Below are 16,579 nucleotides of genomic sequence, written 5' to 3' on the forward strand. Positions count from 1 at the left end.
CAAGCGGCCACAATGGCCAAAGCTGAACTGATCTGAAGCCAGGAGCTTCTTCCTGGTCTCCCATATGGGTGCAGGGTCCCAAGGCTTTGGGCCTGCTTTCCCAGGCCACAAGCAGAAAGATGGGTGGGAAGCGAGGCTGCCAGGATTAGAACTGGCGCCCATATGGGATCTCAACGCATGCAAGGTGAGGGCTTTAATCACTAGGCTACCACACTGGGCCCATAAAGGTCATTTTAAACAAGACTTACTCATTTGTTTCAAAGGCGTAGTGACACTGGTGGTGCAGGGGTTGAGGGCACAGACGTCTTGGTCTGATGACTCACTTTCCTAATGGCTGTGATTGTTGGGGCGGAGCCAGGCCAAAGCAGGAACCTGGAACTCCATCCAGTCTCCCATAGGAGTGTCATGGGCCCAAGTGCTTGTTTCAGCATCTGCTGCTTTCGCAGGCACATTAGCAGGGAGCTGGAGCTGAAGTGGAACAACTGGGGACTTGAACCAGCACTCGTGGGATGCTGGCATCACAAGCTGTGGCTTAACCTACTGTGCTACAATGACAGCTCCTATTTAAGGGTCTCAGACATCATAGCTGAGAGCTGCTATAAACGGTATTCTCTGATTTTATAGTCTGCTTATTGCTAGCATATACAAAACAAGTAAGTGTTGGTGGTTTTCCTTAAATTTAGTACTGAATGATTAATTCTAGTAAACTCCATTTGATTGTGTTAATTTTATTTTTCCTTCTTGCTTCTTAAGTATCTTACTATTTTATTTCTTCTTTATTTACTGTATTGATCAGGCCCTCCAGGGCAGGGCCCAGTAGTCTTTTTGTAGAGGGACAAGCAGGAAGGAAACTAACAGTTCCCCTGTGACTATGCAGATTCCTTCATGGTTTGCTTAGCGGGTTCCGAGTGCTAGTGAGAATGTCCTTAGTTACGTGTGTTCGTTTGAAGGGCTATGTGCGCTTTTGATGAAATGAAAGGGGTCAGTTTTATGGGGAGTTGGGGAGAAGAATGATTTACAACAGTGAAAAAAAAAAAGAAAAAAAGACAGTAAGGCATCTTGGTAACTGCTGGAAAGGTTTGGATTCTTTTGAGTGTGCCTGGGTAAAAATGCTGGTCTGTAATGCTTGTCTCTCTCTTTTTAATCTATTCAGGAAAAATAGAAATGAAGGTACATATGCACACAAAATTTTGCCTCATTTGTTTGCTGACATTTATTTTTCATCATTGCAACCATTGCCATGAAGACCATGACCACGGCCCTGAGGAGTTTCACAGGCACCATCGTGGGATGACGGAATTGGAACCAAGCAAATTTTCAGTGCAGGATGCTGAAAATGAAAAAAAGTACTATATTGAAAAACTTTTTGACCGTTACGGTGAAAATGGAAGATTATCCTTTTTTGGTCTGGAGAAACTTTTAACAAACTTGGGCCTTGGAGAGATTAAAGTAGTTGAGATTAATCATGAGGACCTTGGCCATGATCATGTTTCTCACTTAGATATTTTGGCAGTTCAAGAGGGAAAGCATTTCCACTCACATAACCACCAGCATTCCCATGATCATTTAAATTCAGAAAATCAAACTGTGACCAGTGTTTCAACAAAAAGAAACCATAAATGTGACCCAGAGAAAGAGACAGTTGAAGTGTCCGTGAAATCCGACGATAAGTACACACGTGAACACAATCATCGCGCACACCATCGCCATCGTTTGCATCATCACCTGGACCGAAACATCACTCGCCATTCTCATAATGATTCCGTTAGCCACAGGGAGCGTGGGGAGCCCCGACATGAACCTTCAACAGAGACCAACAAAACACAGGCCCAGTCTGACATCAGGCCACTGAAAGGAAGGAAGAAGAACAAGGAGAAAAACAATGAAAATTCTGAAGTGAACACACCTGGTTTTTCCCCTGTCCATGGTCAGAGTGAACAGTCTGAGCATAATCGGGTCCACAAACCCGATCGTGTACAAAACGTGGGTCATTCTCACGGACACCTTCCAGAACACAGTGGCCACGGTCACGGTCACGGACACCAAGATGCTGATCCTGAGAACGAAGGGGAGCCTCGACACACAAGGAAGCGAGAAGCACCGCATGTAAAAAAAAGTGCAATTTACCCAGCTGCTAGTCACAAGGACCATAATGAAGATGACCGTCAACATGAAGTGAGTATTAAAGGATGTCCTGTGCTGGCATCGTGGCTCAGATAATAGTGAAGCTTTTCAGAGGAACAGAAAATTAACAGTGGCTAATGGTTAGTCAAGTTCAAATGTATTTCCATATAGAATATTAGCTAACGTTCCTGAGAATCAAGGTCAGTTTAAAGATTTTTAAAATTTGGGTTTTCATATGCATTATTTTTTTAATTTTAAATTTTATTTTTAATATTGTTTACATAGTTGAGGGATGCATGCCCACATGGGCCTCCAGTTAGGGTGGGGAGGATTGAGGTGTGGAGAAGGGTTGTATGGAACAAATGTCTTTTTTATAATCCTGGTGTGCAGTGGGCAGCTCGGGGGGGGGGGGGAGAGGACTGCTTTCTTGCTGTCTGGCTACATCAGCGCCCACCCAGGGATGGGGAACAATCATGATGCCTTAGAGAACCTGAGGTAGAATGTGAGGAAGAATGTTTAAGTAGTTGGTTTTAATAGTTCTGAGGCGTTGTCAACTTCATCGGACCAGAGTTGAGAAAAATCTTTCCAAGGTCTGTTGGCTGATCAAATCCTCCTCAGTGTGCATCCACAGACCCAGAGGCTTGCTGCAAAGCTTGGCCAGAGGAGTTGTCCATCCTGTTCTGCTGCCCATCCTCTGTCAGGGGACTCAGCTTCTTCTGCTGACCTAGATGCTGTCATGCCCCACATGTGCATCTGGGCATGCTGTCCACAGCACAGGTATCAGCAGCTAAGGAGGCCTAGTCCCAAAACATGCTCCCCAAGGTCAGACCACATACCTTGTGATTTGCCCTGTGGCCAGGTTTTGAGTACAATAATCTAGTTGGGGAGTCTGCCAAGAAGCATTGCTTGGGAACTTTTGTATGCGCCAGCTAAGCTCAGTCCCTTACCTGAACCAGCCAGCACACATACCAGTGGATGCAACTGTCTGGTCAGTTCCACCTCCAACCCCAACTCTCATGGAAACTCCCAGCCCAGCCCAGATCACTACAGGCTCAATCTTCATGCACAGCAGTGGGTGCTATGACCTGGTTGAAGCAACCCCCAACAACTCCCACCAGGCCCACCCCCAGCCCCAGTTTTTGCATGTGCTGTGGGCTAGCCTGGTCCACCCTGCATCAAATCTCTCCCTCATGCATAGCCACGGGTGCTACAGCTTACCTCAGCCCTACCTGCCCCCAGACTCAGCCCACACATATGTTGACAGGTGCTGCCACCTTGACCAGTCTCGCCCTCTCCAAGCCCTGGTCTCTTGCTCACCAGCAGGAACTGCAGCCTAGTAGGGAAATGTTCACAGTTCCCTTATAAGGCTTGTTCCCTGCCACAAATCTCACAAGTACTGGTGAGTTCTGTGGCCCTGCTTGACCTGGCCACTCTGGCTGACATGGCATAATGCAACCTGCTCCACACCCATTCTGGTCTCATGAGCACCAGTGGGTGCTGCATCCTTGTCCAGCCCAGTCTACCCACCCTTGCTCTCAAATTCACCAGTGGGAGCTGCATCCTCGCAGGGGAGTCCCTAAAATTTCCCTGCCAGGCCCATTCCTAGCCCCAGATTGACCCATCCTGGCATTACCCACACATAGACTCAGCTCTTGCTGGCATGTGTTGCAGCCTAGCACAGGTAGGCATGGCCCATACCCTGTCCTGGCTGTTGTGCCAATGGGTGTTGTAGCCTGGTCTGGCCAGGCCTATCCCCAGACCCAGCTCACACAAATGCTACAGCCGTGCCTGTCCTGGCCTGGTCCTGGCCCAGGTTCTATGCCTCTCACCCCCTCCCCCTTTGGAGCTGTGGCCTAGAAAAAGAGTTTTCCAAGTTCCCCTACCAGGCCTGTTCCCAGCCCCAGGTCTCATACATGCTGGCATACATGCTTAGCACTGCTTGGCATGGTCTGCCCTCACTCCTAGCCTTTGCATATGCTGCAGCCTGGCCTTGCCCAGCCTCCTCCCAACCCCAGCTCCCTCAGGTGATTTCCTATCAGATGGATTCCATGTTCCAGCCTTGATTGGCCCATCACCCTCCCCAGCATCATGCAAACCAGCTAATGCTACAGTCCCACAGAGGTGAGCTCACAAGTCAATGACAGAATCTGACCCCAGATCCAGTTCTCTCATGTTCCAATAGGTGCTGCTGCCCAGCCTGTCATGACCTACCCCTACCCCAACACTTGCGGGCAGATCCTGTGGCCTAGTCCAGCCAGGCATGCCTTCCAGCCCCAGCTTTTGTGTGTGTCCAGCAGGCAGCTGGTGATGTTACTTAACCTATCCCAGGTCTTCCTTGTGGGTGGGTGCCTTGGCCTGACTCAACATGCCCTCCACTCTCCCCCCATCTACACTATCCCATCTCAGCTCCCTCACCTACCTGTGAATGCAGTGGATCTGTTCCTGGAAGCCCCCAGAAGTCACTCCTCCCCTATCAAATAAACCCTCCGCTGCTCCCGCTCCAGCATGACCCCAGATCCCCTTCCCCAAGCAGTCTGCAGCTGCCCGCCTTCCCTGCCCGGGGACTTGTGTGGCAGGTCCCAACCTGGCGTTCCTTGCCATCCCCACGTATCTTTTTTTTTTTTAAAAGAAGCAATTACACTGGCACACTGGTATAGTTAACACAAACTTGGCATTAACCAGACCCCAAATGGCTACCAGCTATCAATTGCTCTTTTCCCAGCAGTGTAACACTTGCCTTATATAAGGCAACCTAGGCAGTTCAGTTGTCCGCAGCTGGGGCCATGTGTATTATTTGTTTCTTTATGTTCTATAGTTCAAATTCCTTAAATCTCACTGCTAAGTGTTATTAGAAATGTTTTCTGTGCTTTAATTCTGCATTATAACTACTTCCCAAGGTAGTATTCATTCTTTTTTCCACATTCTTATGTTACCATTAACTGGCTTGTAGATATTTGAAAATTCTCTCTCTCTCTCTCTTTTTTTTTTTTTGGTCAGTTGTCCTCTAGGCCATCGATTGGGCCCCCACACACTTTTAAAAAATATGAATTAAGGCCTTAGTGTACTTTTTTTTAACCTTAGTGTACTTTTAAGTATGCTTCTATTACTGTGGACATTTTTGAATCTTTGTTGGGACTAAACATACCTTATTGTTATGTTTCTTCTTTGCATTAGGCCTGTGAGGTCTGCATCATTAACCTTTTATTGGGATTCTCACAGGTGTGATTCATGTAGGAGTTTGTCACAGGATCTTTCAAAATGTTCTACACATTGAATAGGATCTCATTGCATTTGGGATTGAGCAGAATCGTGTGTGTGAAGATTTTGATTGTGTGTGTGTGAGTGTGTGTGTGTGTAGTAGACAGTCTAGAGAAATAACAAGTCAGTGAAGAGGCATGCAGCCGGGTGGATGTGTGTGAAACAAGGCACTGTGCCATCTCTCCTTTACCTTCGTTTTAGATGTTTGTTTTCCCTGGATGATTGATCTAAACTTGTTTTCTGTTTTGTTTTTGAAGTGCTGGTGAAGCTACCCTTATTCATCTTTCAGAATTTTCCCATGTAATATTCCTTTACGGTGCCTATGGCAGTAAAAATGTCCATTGTTCTCTAATCTTAGCACTTTTTATAAGAATTTCAAGTCACTGATGTTTACAATTTGTTAGGTTGTGATTTTTCTCATCCCATAAGAATCTTGGGAATACAAGATGATAACTTGGCTTGTGTGGATTGGAGCAGAAGAATGATTAAATCCCATAAGCGGTCTGAAATAGTCTAGTTGAATGTATGTCATATCAATTCTTATATGAGTTATTTTATTTGTATATATTCTTTATTTGCAATAAATAGCTGTATGTAGCAGATTATTTTCCCACTAATGATTAGAGTACTTTTAGTTCTGGAATGATTGATTTTACTGAATAGCTGGATACTCTTATTTAACTTGTTTTATCAATTTCCTTGCAGTGTTTGAATGTCACTCAGTTGTTAAAATACTATGGTCATGGTGCCAACTCTCCCATCTCACCGGATCTTTTTACATATCTCTGCCCTGCACTGTTATATCAAATCGACAGCCGACTTTGTATCGAACATTTTGACAAACTGTTAGTTGAAGACTTAAATAAGGATAAAAATTTGGCTCCTGAAGATAAAGCAAACATTGGGGCATCAGGTAGGAAAGAGATTTGTTTTATCACTTTAAAATTATACCTGTTCTTTAAAACAAAAAAAAATCAGTTGGAAAATGCCTCCAGATTGTTAACTTCTTTCTATTTTGACTTTAAATGTGATTTTTTGGGTCAAGTTTAGATATGCATGTTTAGAAGTATTTAGGGAAGACAAAAAGTGTCATACATGTTACTCATTTCTTCTGGCATTACAGATGGATATTTTGCTATGAAAGGCAAATGAGATTAAATGGGTAGTTTGTAATAAATATAGAAATCAAGGAAGCCCTGATTAAAATTATTTGGTGTTATCATTACTTAATATTGGGGGTTGTGGGATTCAGGTGAGAAAGATTGTTAAAATTTCACGGTAAAGGAAGGCAGTGGTTAAACTCTAGCCAGTGATGATTGGGTAATGAACTTCATCACCAGGTATTGAGCTTCAAGACAGATAAAGCAGACTCTTTCCTAACCTCCAAGGCTGTTTTCTCTCCATATCCACTTTTACTTATAGAGAATGTCTCACTTAATATTTCAAAAATCTATTCCACACAAATTTGTTCCTCTTATTGGATCTCAGTTGCTATTGCAATTTTTCTCCTGATAAAATCTGAAACTGTATCACTTTCTACCTTGTCCTGTATATCATCAGTTTTGAAGTCCAATGGAGTTTAAATTTAACTGTCTTCCAACTCTGTACATAATGCATCATTGTCTTGAGTCGGCGCCTTCTTGGGGTTTGATTTGAATTGTGGAAAATACTTTATAACTTTCTTTACTGTGCGCTTGTGTCACTTGCAAGGCATTATTGTTTATCATTCTAAAATGCAAACGAAATTGCAAATGAAATCATCTTTTTGTGACTGGTTTATTTTACTTAGCATACTCTTTTTTTCCCCTTAAAGATATATTTTACTTTTATTTGAAAGCACACCAGGATCCCATATGGGCGCCGGTTTTAATCCCAGTGGTCCTGCTTCCCATCCAGCTCCCTGCTTGTGGCCTGGGGAAGCAGTCGAGGATGGCCTAAAGCCTCAGGACCTGCACCTGTGCTGGGGATCTGGCTCCTTCAGATCGGCTCAGCTCCAGCTGTTGTGGCCACTTAGGGAGTGAATCAACAGACGGAAGATCTTTCTGTCTCTCCTCCTCTCTGTATATCTGCCTTTCCCGTAAAAGCAAATATATATTAAAAAAAACCAAAACAATGAATAGGGTTTTTTTTTAATTTTGAAATCTTCTAAATTTTCTAGGTCTTTGTTTTCATGTCAACTGTGGATTATGACTTGGCTTTCATTCTTTATGTTGTAATATTTTCATATCCATATATTGTAATGAAGCTGTTGACAGATGTTTGACTTCAGTAATACAGAAAGTTACAGCTTTTTCTATCTGGAAAGCCTTAGAGGAAATCGTACTTGCTTTGAAAACAAATACATTCCTAATAGTGAATATTGATTAGTTGTTTGCAGGTGTTTATTAGCATTGTCAGAAATGCAGCTTGAATTAATTGTGTCCTGATAGATGTTAATAATTGTTAGAGAGAATGCCCTGCTTGTAATTATTTTTAATGACTGCTGCACCATTAAGAGAGGTTAACTTGTTCTGTATAAATCCTCCCATAGTGACATAGCTCCTACCTCATTAACTTTGTCCAAAGACTGCTGTAAACCAAATATGCTATACACTGTGTATGGTAGAAATCATTTGTTTCCGAAGATTGGCTCATTTAGTCATAGAGTTGACCCTAGCTTAATTACCAAGGAGGGTAGTGAATAGGCCGCTAAGCATTTTCTGCCAATTAAAATGCAGAAACCGTGTGGAAAACTGCCATCTTGCACATGCTTTGAACCAAGCTAATTAGAAAGTTTCCACAGATGAGCGCTTCTTTTTAAAAGAATGCGTTTTCTCTTTAGATAATGAGAGAGGGAGTTGGTGAATAACTAAGCTTGAAGACCTTTAACGTTTTAAGTGACCTAATTTGCAGAATAAGTGAAGCTTGTTTCAGACATTTAGCGCTTTTATTGCATATGGTGTCTAGGGTACAAATAAAGAAAACATTTGCTAGTTGTATTTAATAGTTTACATGTTGTTAGTTTGGCAGAAGTGTCTGCAAAGATGCTTTTTATTCCTTTTTTGTTTTATGTTTTACCAAATAGACTGTGGACGAAAACACACAATTGGTTAGAAATCCAAACAGTTTACTCCCTGCATTGCTGCTGCTTCTGTATGTTGGAAGTTAGGATGGAGTTTATGTAAATGTAAATGTTGTAAATTCTATAAGTAAATGGGAAAAAATTCCAGATTCAGTATATTCCAAGCAACCTCCTTTTTAAAAGATTTATTTATTTGAAAGACAGAATGGTTGGGGGAGTTGGGGAGAAAGAGAGGGAGAACCGTCAGCTGATGAACTTTCCAAATGGCTGATGCAGCCAGTGCTGGGCCAGGCTGGCGTCAGGAGCTAGGAGCCCTTGTATCTCCATAACTCTCTCCATAACTGTCTTTATGATTTTGATCGCCTCATACAAATGAAATTGTATTGTCTCTTTGTGACTGGTTTATTTCACTTAGCAGACTCTTTTTTTTTTTTCCCCCTTAAAGATGTATTTTACTTTTATTTGAAAGGTGGAGTTACAGATAGAGGAGAGACAGAGATCTTCCATCTGCTGGTTTACTCCTCGGATGGTTAGAGCTGAGCCAGTTGGAAGCCAGGAGTTTCTTCCAGGTCTCCCACATGAGTACTGGGGCCCGAGATCTTGAGCCATCCTCCGCTGGCTTTCCAGGCCATACAAAGAGCTGGGTAGGCAGTAAAGCAGCGAGGACTCAAAGCAGTGCCCAGATGGGTTGCAAGTGCTTTAGGTGGAGACTTAGCCTGCCTGGTGTGGGTTCCACTTAGCATCCTCTAATGACCTGAAGTATATTACATATTATGGATTTCCTTCCTTTCTGAGGTCGAGGAGTGTTCCCCGGCAACTACAGCTATACCGCATTTTGCTTATCTAGTCGTTGATTAATGACCGTTTGATTTGCTCCCACATTTAACTATCAAGAAATAATGCTGCTCTGGAAATGGGTGTGTAATATCACTTTAAGACCCTGTTTTCAGAGCTTGCGGGGGTCTATACCCTGACATGGAATTACTAGATAATATGGCAAATTCTGTTTTCCAGTTGTTTCAGAAACTGCCATACTGTTTTGCACAGCAGCTGTATCATTTTACATTTTAGTTTTTCCATCAACAGCAAAAACGGTTCATTTCTGTACATGTTGGCTAACAATAATTCATGTTTTAGTAGTTATCCTGCCAAGTATAGTAATTGTCTCATAGTTTTGATATGCTGTTTCCCAAAAGTTAGGGACGTTGACCATCTTTTTGTCAACATCCAGTTTTGCTTATTTGGTATTTGTTTATCTCCTTTGAAGAATTGTCCCTGTCCTGTTGAATTTTAGGAATTTCCTATTCTGAATATTAATCACACAGCAGATACATAACTTATAAAATTTTCTTCCATTTTGTAATTTGTCTTTCTCTGCAGATACTGACATTTGATGTGTAACTTTTTAAAATATTTTCATAAAATTGTTTTTTTTTCTTTTGTTTGCCCATCACCGGTACATATCTAAGAAATAATCATCATATCCAATGTTGCAAAACTTTTACCCTGTGTTTTTATCTGAGAGTTTTATATTTTTGGCCATTACATTTAATGCAGATTTTTAAATTCATTGTAAGTTAAACTTTTCTATAGTATTAAAGGCCCAACCAACTACATTATCTTACACAAGGATTTTCAGTTTTTCTGAGAGCATCTGTTGAAGACTGTCTTAGCCCTGTTGAGTGGTCTGTACATCCTTATCAAAAATCACTTGCTAGTTTATACTTGAAGATTATTTCTGGGCTTCTATTCCACTGTACTGATTTATATGTCAGTGTGACTGTGTGTTAGTTGGCTTAGCTTTGTATGTTATATTTTTATTTGAAAGTAGAGTTGCAGAGAGAGAGAGAGAGAGAGAGAAGGAGAGACACAAAGATTGATTTTCTATCTGCTGGTGAACTTGCCACATGAATACAATAGCCAGAGCTGGGCTAGTCCGAAGTCAGGAGTCAGGAGCGTCTTCTGGGCCTCCTGCATTGATGGCAGGGACTCAGGGACGTGGGCCATCTTCCACTGCTTTCCCAGACACATTAGGAGAGAGTTGGAAACAGAGCAGCTGGGACTCTAACTGGCATCCATGTGGAATGCTGGCATTCCTAGCAGTAGCTTTGCCCCTGGCTCCTTTGAAATATTTTATATAGCAAGCAATAGGTACTTTTCCCTTGCTAAGGAACTAGAAAAATTATTTGAAGGAGTTAATATTCAAAGTCCTATGGAGATTTTTATTTTGATCTTAAAGAGCAAAGCCTTCTGATTTTTACCATTTTTTTTCTTATTGCTTAATGACCAGCTTATTGACATGCATTTTAAAAAAAGATTTATTTACAAAAGCACAGGAAAGATAGAGAGAGAGAAGGCCTTTCGTCTCTGGTTCACTCCCCAGATTGCCACAGTGGCCAGAGTTGAGCCTGTGCGAAGCCAGACCAAGAATTTCCATCTCCAGTGTGTGTGCAGGGCATCTGAGTCATCCTCCATACCTTTTCAGGGAAGCTAGGAGCTAGATTGGAGATAGAGCAGCCGGGACACACATTATCACCCATAGAAGATGCCAGTGGTATAGGGAGAGGATTAGCCTGGTATGCCACCTCGTCAGTTCCTTGACGTGTGTTGGCTATATAAAAATGAAACAAAAAGTCTTCCTTATTAGTCATTAAAAAAAATAGATGTTGTGGAGGAGAGGGATTTAGCTTATCACATAAGGATACCTTTGTTCCATATCAGAGTGCAGGAGTGCAGTACCTGGATCCAAATTCTGACCCTGGAAGCAAACCTTGCGAGACAGCAGTAGCAGTAATGGCTCGCGGAGTTGGATCCTTGCCCCTGCCATGGGAGACCTTGGTGGAGTTCCTGTCTCCAGCCGCAGTGTTGTGGCCCCAGCCGTGGGGGTATTTGAGGAGTGAGTCACAGTGTACTTTCTGGGTGTTTCTCTGTTTCCGCCTTTCAAAAACAATTTCTTTTATTAAAAGAATATACATCCATAGGCATGTGTGTTTGAATTGAGTCATTTTGCAGGGATAGCTTTCTAAATTCAGCTTAATACCATTTCACTGAAAATCTACACGGAGTATCATTCACATTGTCTCTAAGTAAGTGGCACGTCTTAGAAGATGAAATTAAGAATAGCACACTGGAGGATGGCACTCGTACAATCCTAGGTTGGTTTATGCAAGGCTTTCTTTCTTGTGAGGTTATGAATTTTCTTGTGTTGTCCACATTTCAAATGTTACAAAAGCAAATGAAAAAGACTTTCTAGTAATAAGGTGGGCTTTTCTCTTTCAAAGTGTTTTTTCTTTTTTTTTTTTAGAATTATTTATTTGAAAGATAAAATAAGATTGTTGAAGGACTGTACGATTGTTATAATGTGAAGGAAAAAATAGTGGGAGGGAGGGTAGGAGCCTAAGAAGCCATCATGAAAAGTAAAAATAAATTAAAAATTAAGGAACATTAAAAAGAATGGAGTCGTGGAGAGATCTTGCATCCATTGCTTCAGTCCCCAGATAGCTTCAACAGCCAGTGAAGGGTCTGGCCCAACTAAGAGCCCACTGGGTCTTCCCCATGGGTGCAGGGACCCAACCCAGCATGGATAAAGCATGGAGCTGGATTGGAAATGAAGTATCTTGGACTCAAACTGGTGTCCAGATGGAATGCTAGCATTGCAGGCAGTGGTTTTATCCTCTTGAAGCATTTCTGTGTACTCATGAACTCATACAGACATACCTCTCATCCAAATACGTAGAGAAATGCTTGGCCAGGTCAATATGTCAATGATCAGCCTTCGTTTTTGATGAGTGTGTATTTAACTTCGGTGTAAAAAAAAAATCACCTTTTTATTATATACATTTTCCATGAACTTTTTGAAACCCCACATGTGTTTACCTTAGTTGAGTCTATACTATTTTTTTCTTCTTACAGACTTATAAATATCTGGTTTTTTCCAAGTGATCGGTGCATTTTTTCTTTAACTTCTTATTTGAAGTTGCTTTGGGGTGTTGTTAGAAGATAAACTGCATCCAGTTTGGATTCTTGTGAAAATAAGGAAAAATGTATTTGGAAGGAAGAATTACATATTGCAGTATGAAATCTATTTAGTCTTCAAATTGGTGTTTCTGTTACCTGCCTCATGGTGTCCCAATTGGTTATTTTAAGTACCTTGATTTCCTTCATCTCCTTTCTTTCTGGTAATATGACTGGAACTAGAAGACTGATTGTTTTGACAAACCCTTGTTGGTTGGTCAGCAGCAGTTTGCTTCACAACCTCAAATCTAAAAATTTGTACCTGTTGCTGTGTGTGTAACTTGTTTTGTTGGCATCTCTCACTGATTGTTTTGTACCAGTTTGTGAATACTGGATAAAGCAACTTGAGTATCATTATTAAGTCAACCTTTAAATGTTAGTTGACCACATATTTTTATTTCTAGAATAGTAATTTTTTTTTTATCATTTTAATGCCTTATAGTAGCAGCATTAATTAGGGGTATCTCCATCTTTTTCTGTGGTTCTACCAACCAGGGTATTAGCTTTGTAATGATTGTTTTTTCCCTGATCTTGGCTCCTCAGTGGTAAGCTCCTGGCCCTTCCTTCTTCCTGTATCTTTGCAAGAAATAAAGCCAGGGGCTAGGATTAGTGGCTAGATCCTCATCCCACTAATATTGATTATGTTTGGAACTTCTTTAGTCTCCCCGTGCCCAACTTCCTCCCATTTGTGTTAATAACTGTCTTTAGTCTAATTAAGATACAGACTAAATCATGGAGCTTTTATTTGTAATAGATGGCAACTTCTTTTAATTTTGTGAGCTAATTTTAACTAGAGGATATTGGCTATAGTGTTAATTTCTCTGGATGCTATGAATACAATGTCCAGTGAATATGTATAATTTTATACAGTCTAATATTTAGTAGATCAGTTAGGATCATATACTTTCCTGTCCACTCATGGTCAGAGATAGAAATTGAAATAAGCAGAATAGTTTAAACCAGTAACATTTCTGTTTCATTTTTGGCCATTAATAGGAACCGTAATAAAATATCCAACCCTTAAACCACTTATTTGTATTTCTTGTGTCGTATCTGCTCATGAGTGGCCTGGATTTAAAAAAAAAAAAAAGTGTGCAGAAATTTCCTTGCCCCAACAGCTGTGTTTCCCACGAGTTATATTGTGAAAACTTTTCTATTGTGTTCTCAGCCAGTTATATATTGAGATCTCTAAAATATAGTAAATAATGCAGCAACAACATTGGAGGAAAAGAGTTTGGAATTAGGTGAGGGGAAGAGAAAGAAAAATCAGAGAAAATAGGACTGAATTATCCTTTGTAACAATAAAATGACCAGTCAACTACAAAAGACATAAGACAATTCTGTTACCTCCTAATATGAAGATATTTCCATTTGGGCTGATATGTTAAGTTTCTTAAAATTTGTGTTGAGAGATTTACAAAGATTGTAATAGGTTGGAAAAATACTTCCTTGTGTAGTAGATACTCGTACAGGACTCATAGAAGAGCTTCATAATCATAGCCTTGAAATAAAATTTTATTATTGGTCTTTCTCTTTAAACCTTGTAAGATATTTTATTTATAGTCTATGTATGAAGATGAATCACAGCCTCCAATGTCATGGGCCAGTGAAGGGACTACTTATAATTTGATCTGAGTTTCTTACTTCTTTAAGTGTTTTTGAAGTTGGTTATATGTCATGTTTTTCCTTTATTTTTAAGCACAGCAGTGCCATAAAGCTTCTTAAAAAGCATAGTTTGGGTAAGATAATCTGCCTTCCATGACTTGTTTATCTTATGCATATTCTTCTTTTGGAGTTTTTTGGGGTTTATATTGTTATACTAATGTTGACTGTTAATTTCTTCCCTACAGCGTGGATTTGTGGTATCATTTCTATCACTGTCATTAGCCTGCTTTCCTTGCTAGGCGTGATTTTGGTTCCCATCATTAACCAAGGATGCTTCAAATTCCTTCTCACATTCCTTGTTGCACTAGCTGTAGGAACCATGAGTGGAGATGCCCTTCTTCATCTGCTACCACACGTAAGTTAAGGCAGCTGGTACCTTAGGAACGATCTAACCTCCCAGAAGTCTTTAGAAGTTTTCCTAGGTAACAGATTTAGAAGCTTTTCTATGAATAAATACTATATAAAATAAAAGTTAAATCGATTTTTCTGTCCAAAGTTTCCTAAGATTAATATTGTGTTTTTGTACATGTTACAGTATAAAATGAAATTTAGTATTACATACACTTGTTTTTACTCACAATATATAGAAAATTACATACAGAGATATAGACTTTTGATAATAGTTAACAGTATATGCTGAAGTTAACAGTCTCAATTCTTTGAAAAAAAACCTGCTGTAAGAGAAGATCTTATAAAGAAAGATACAATGAGTTAAAGAAGTTAGTACTTATTATATTACAAGGAATCACAGTGGTAACCTGCTGGCCAGTTAAGTTTTTGCTAAGATTTAGCATTCTAAAAAAAGAGTTATTTACAAAGAGAAGGGGAGATCTTCTATCCTCTGTTTCACTCACAGTGGCGACATGGTTGGGACTGGGCCAGACTGAAGCCAGGGGCCTGGAGTTTTATTTAGATGAAGGTAGAAGCTTAAACCCTTATGCTATTATAATGCTGGTCCTGGTCCCAGAAACGTGGCATGTTAAATGGATTGTGTTTACTTCAATTCATAAAGGACCATTTACTTTTATTGTTACTTCTAGCTCGATTCTTTACATTCTGTATGAATCTTATCCTCACAGGCGTTAGAGTTGTATGAAATATTTTCTGAGAAATGTCCCACTTTCTGGACAACTAAGTAAATCACATTAAGTGGAAAGCCAGGGTTTTTTTTTTTTAATTTTGTTGTTGTTCGTATTGTTTATAATATGGAGGCAATGTGGGCCTCTGATTTGGGTGGTGAGGGCAAGGTATGGAGGAAGGTGGGTGGGACAGATGTTTACTTCTTTTTTTTTTTTTTTCTCCTGTTAGAAGAGAGATCTTTTCTAAGTGAGATAATATTTCTTGGAACTCCTGAAAAATTAAAAAGCAAATTTTTCTATCTTCTAGGAGATTTTTAATCTGAAAATTTAAAGTAGCTTTTTCAGTAATTTGTTTAGAAGTTTCTTTTATTTGTACTCACAGTCTCAGGGTGGACATGATCACAGTCATGAGCATGCACATGGACATGGACATTCTCATGGACATGAATCCAAGAAGTTTTTGGAAGAATATGATGCTGTGTTGAAAGGACTTGTCGCTCTAGGGGGCATTTACTTGCTCTTTATCATTGAACACTGTATCAGAATGTTCAAGCACTACAAACAACAAAGAGTAAGTGTGGTTTCGTTTATTTAAGTTTTGAAATATAAAATACAGAACAAATATTATCTTTTGGCCATTTGTGTTTCTTAATTGTGATGTTGGCCTGTATTAAATCTATGGGAAGAAGCCGGGGACTTTTAGGAAAGATGGAAATGATGATTCTTTTTAGGAATATTGCATATCACTTGGGAGATGCTGCTCGGACTGCTGATTAAATCCCCTGATTGTCAAACACGTGTCTGTGGATAACACACTGAGGAGAGGACAGTTATCCAAAAAAAAAAAATATTGATTCCCAAGAAAGTTCAAACCTTCTGCCGTTCACTGTGGTTAGCTTACACCCCTCCCTGTTCCAGTTGTTTGACATCTGCCTGTCCTACGTGTATACACCCAACCTGTTTGTAACACTGACATTAGTTCTCAGTAGCAGAGCACGTCCCAAAGTTTCTGAAAAGCAAAATTAAAATGTAAGCTTGCTTTGGTGTAAAATATATTTTAAATCTGTGCAAAAGGATTCGATTCAAAAAGCATATGGAAAATTTGTATTATAAAAAAAACGGTTTCAAAATGGCAGAATTGGAAAAGAAGAGATGATGAAGAAAATTATTTAGATGAGAGAATAATAAGAGGACTTTGTGTCTCATTTTGAACCTGAACTTACTGATGAAGTGAAGGACATTGATTTTGCAAAATAAACTGAAACTAGAAAATGGAGCCCCCAAACATGGCAGTTTTTTTGTTTTTTGTTTTTTTGTAAATAGTAATGTAAGAAGAAAAAATTGGGGGGGGGCATTCTAAATTTGGTAGTAGGGAATT

At 40.2% G+C, this 16,579-nt stretch overlaps 1 protein-coding gene across 2 annotated transcripts in view; it reads left to right on the plus strand.

The window, feature by feature from the left end:
* SLC39A10 (solute carrier family 39 member 10) overlaps nucleotides 1-16,579 on the plus strand; it is a 50,566-nt gene that overhangs the window by 17,709 nt on the left and 16,278 nt on the right. The window contains exons 2-5 of one of the 2 annotated variants that reach the window (XM_040971905.1): nucleotides 1,154-2,175; nucleotides 6,088-6,295; nucleotides 14,308-14,477; nucleotides 15,584-15,772. In XM_040971905.1, the coding sequence (XP_040827839.1) occupies nucleotides 1,165-2,175; nucleotides 6,088-6,295; nucleotides 14,308-14,477; nucleotides 15,584-15,772 (1,578 nt within the window). In that variant the 5' untranslated portion in view covers nucleotides 1,154-1,164. Of the gene's footprint in view, nucleotides 1-467; nucleotides 2,176-6,087; nucleotides 6,296-14,307; nucleotides 14,478-15,583; nucleotides 15,773-16,579 lie in introns of those variants that run through there. The other variant, XM_040971904.1, reaches the window with a different exon arrangement.

The sequence above is a fragment of the Ochotona curzoniae genome, unplaced genomic scaffold, assembly GCF_017591425.1.
Source record: "Ochotona curzoniae isolate NIBS_2020 unplaced genomic scaffold, NIBS_Ocur_1.0 contig_2210, whole genome shotgun sequence".
Classification (NCBI taxonomy): domain Eukaryota; kingdom Metazoa; phylum Chordata; class Mammalia; order Lagomorpha; family Ochotonidae; genus Ochotona; species Ochotona curzoniae.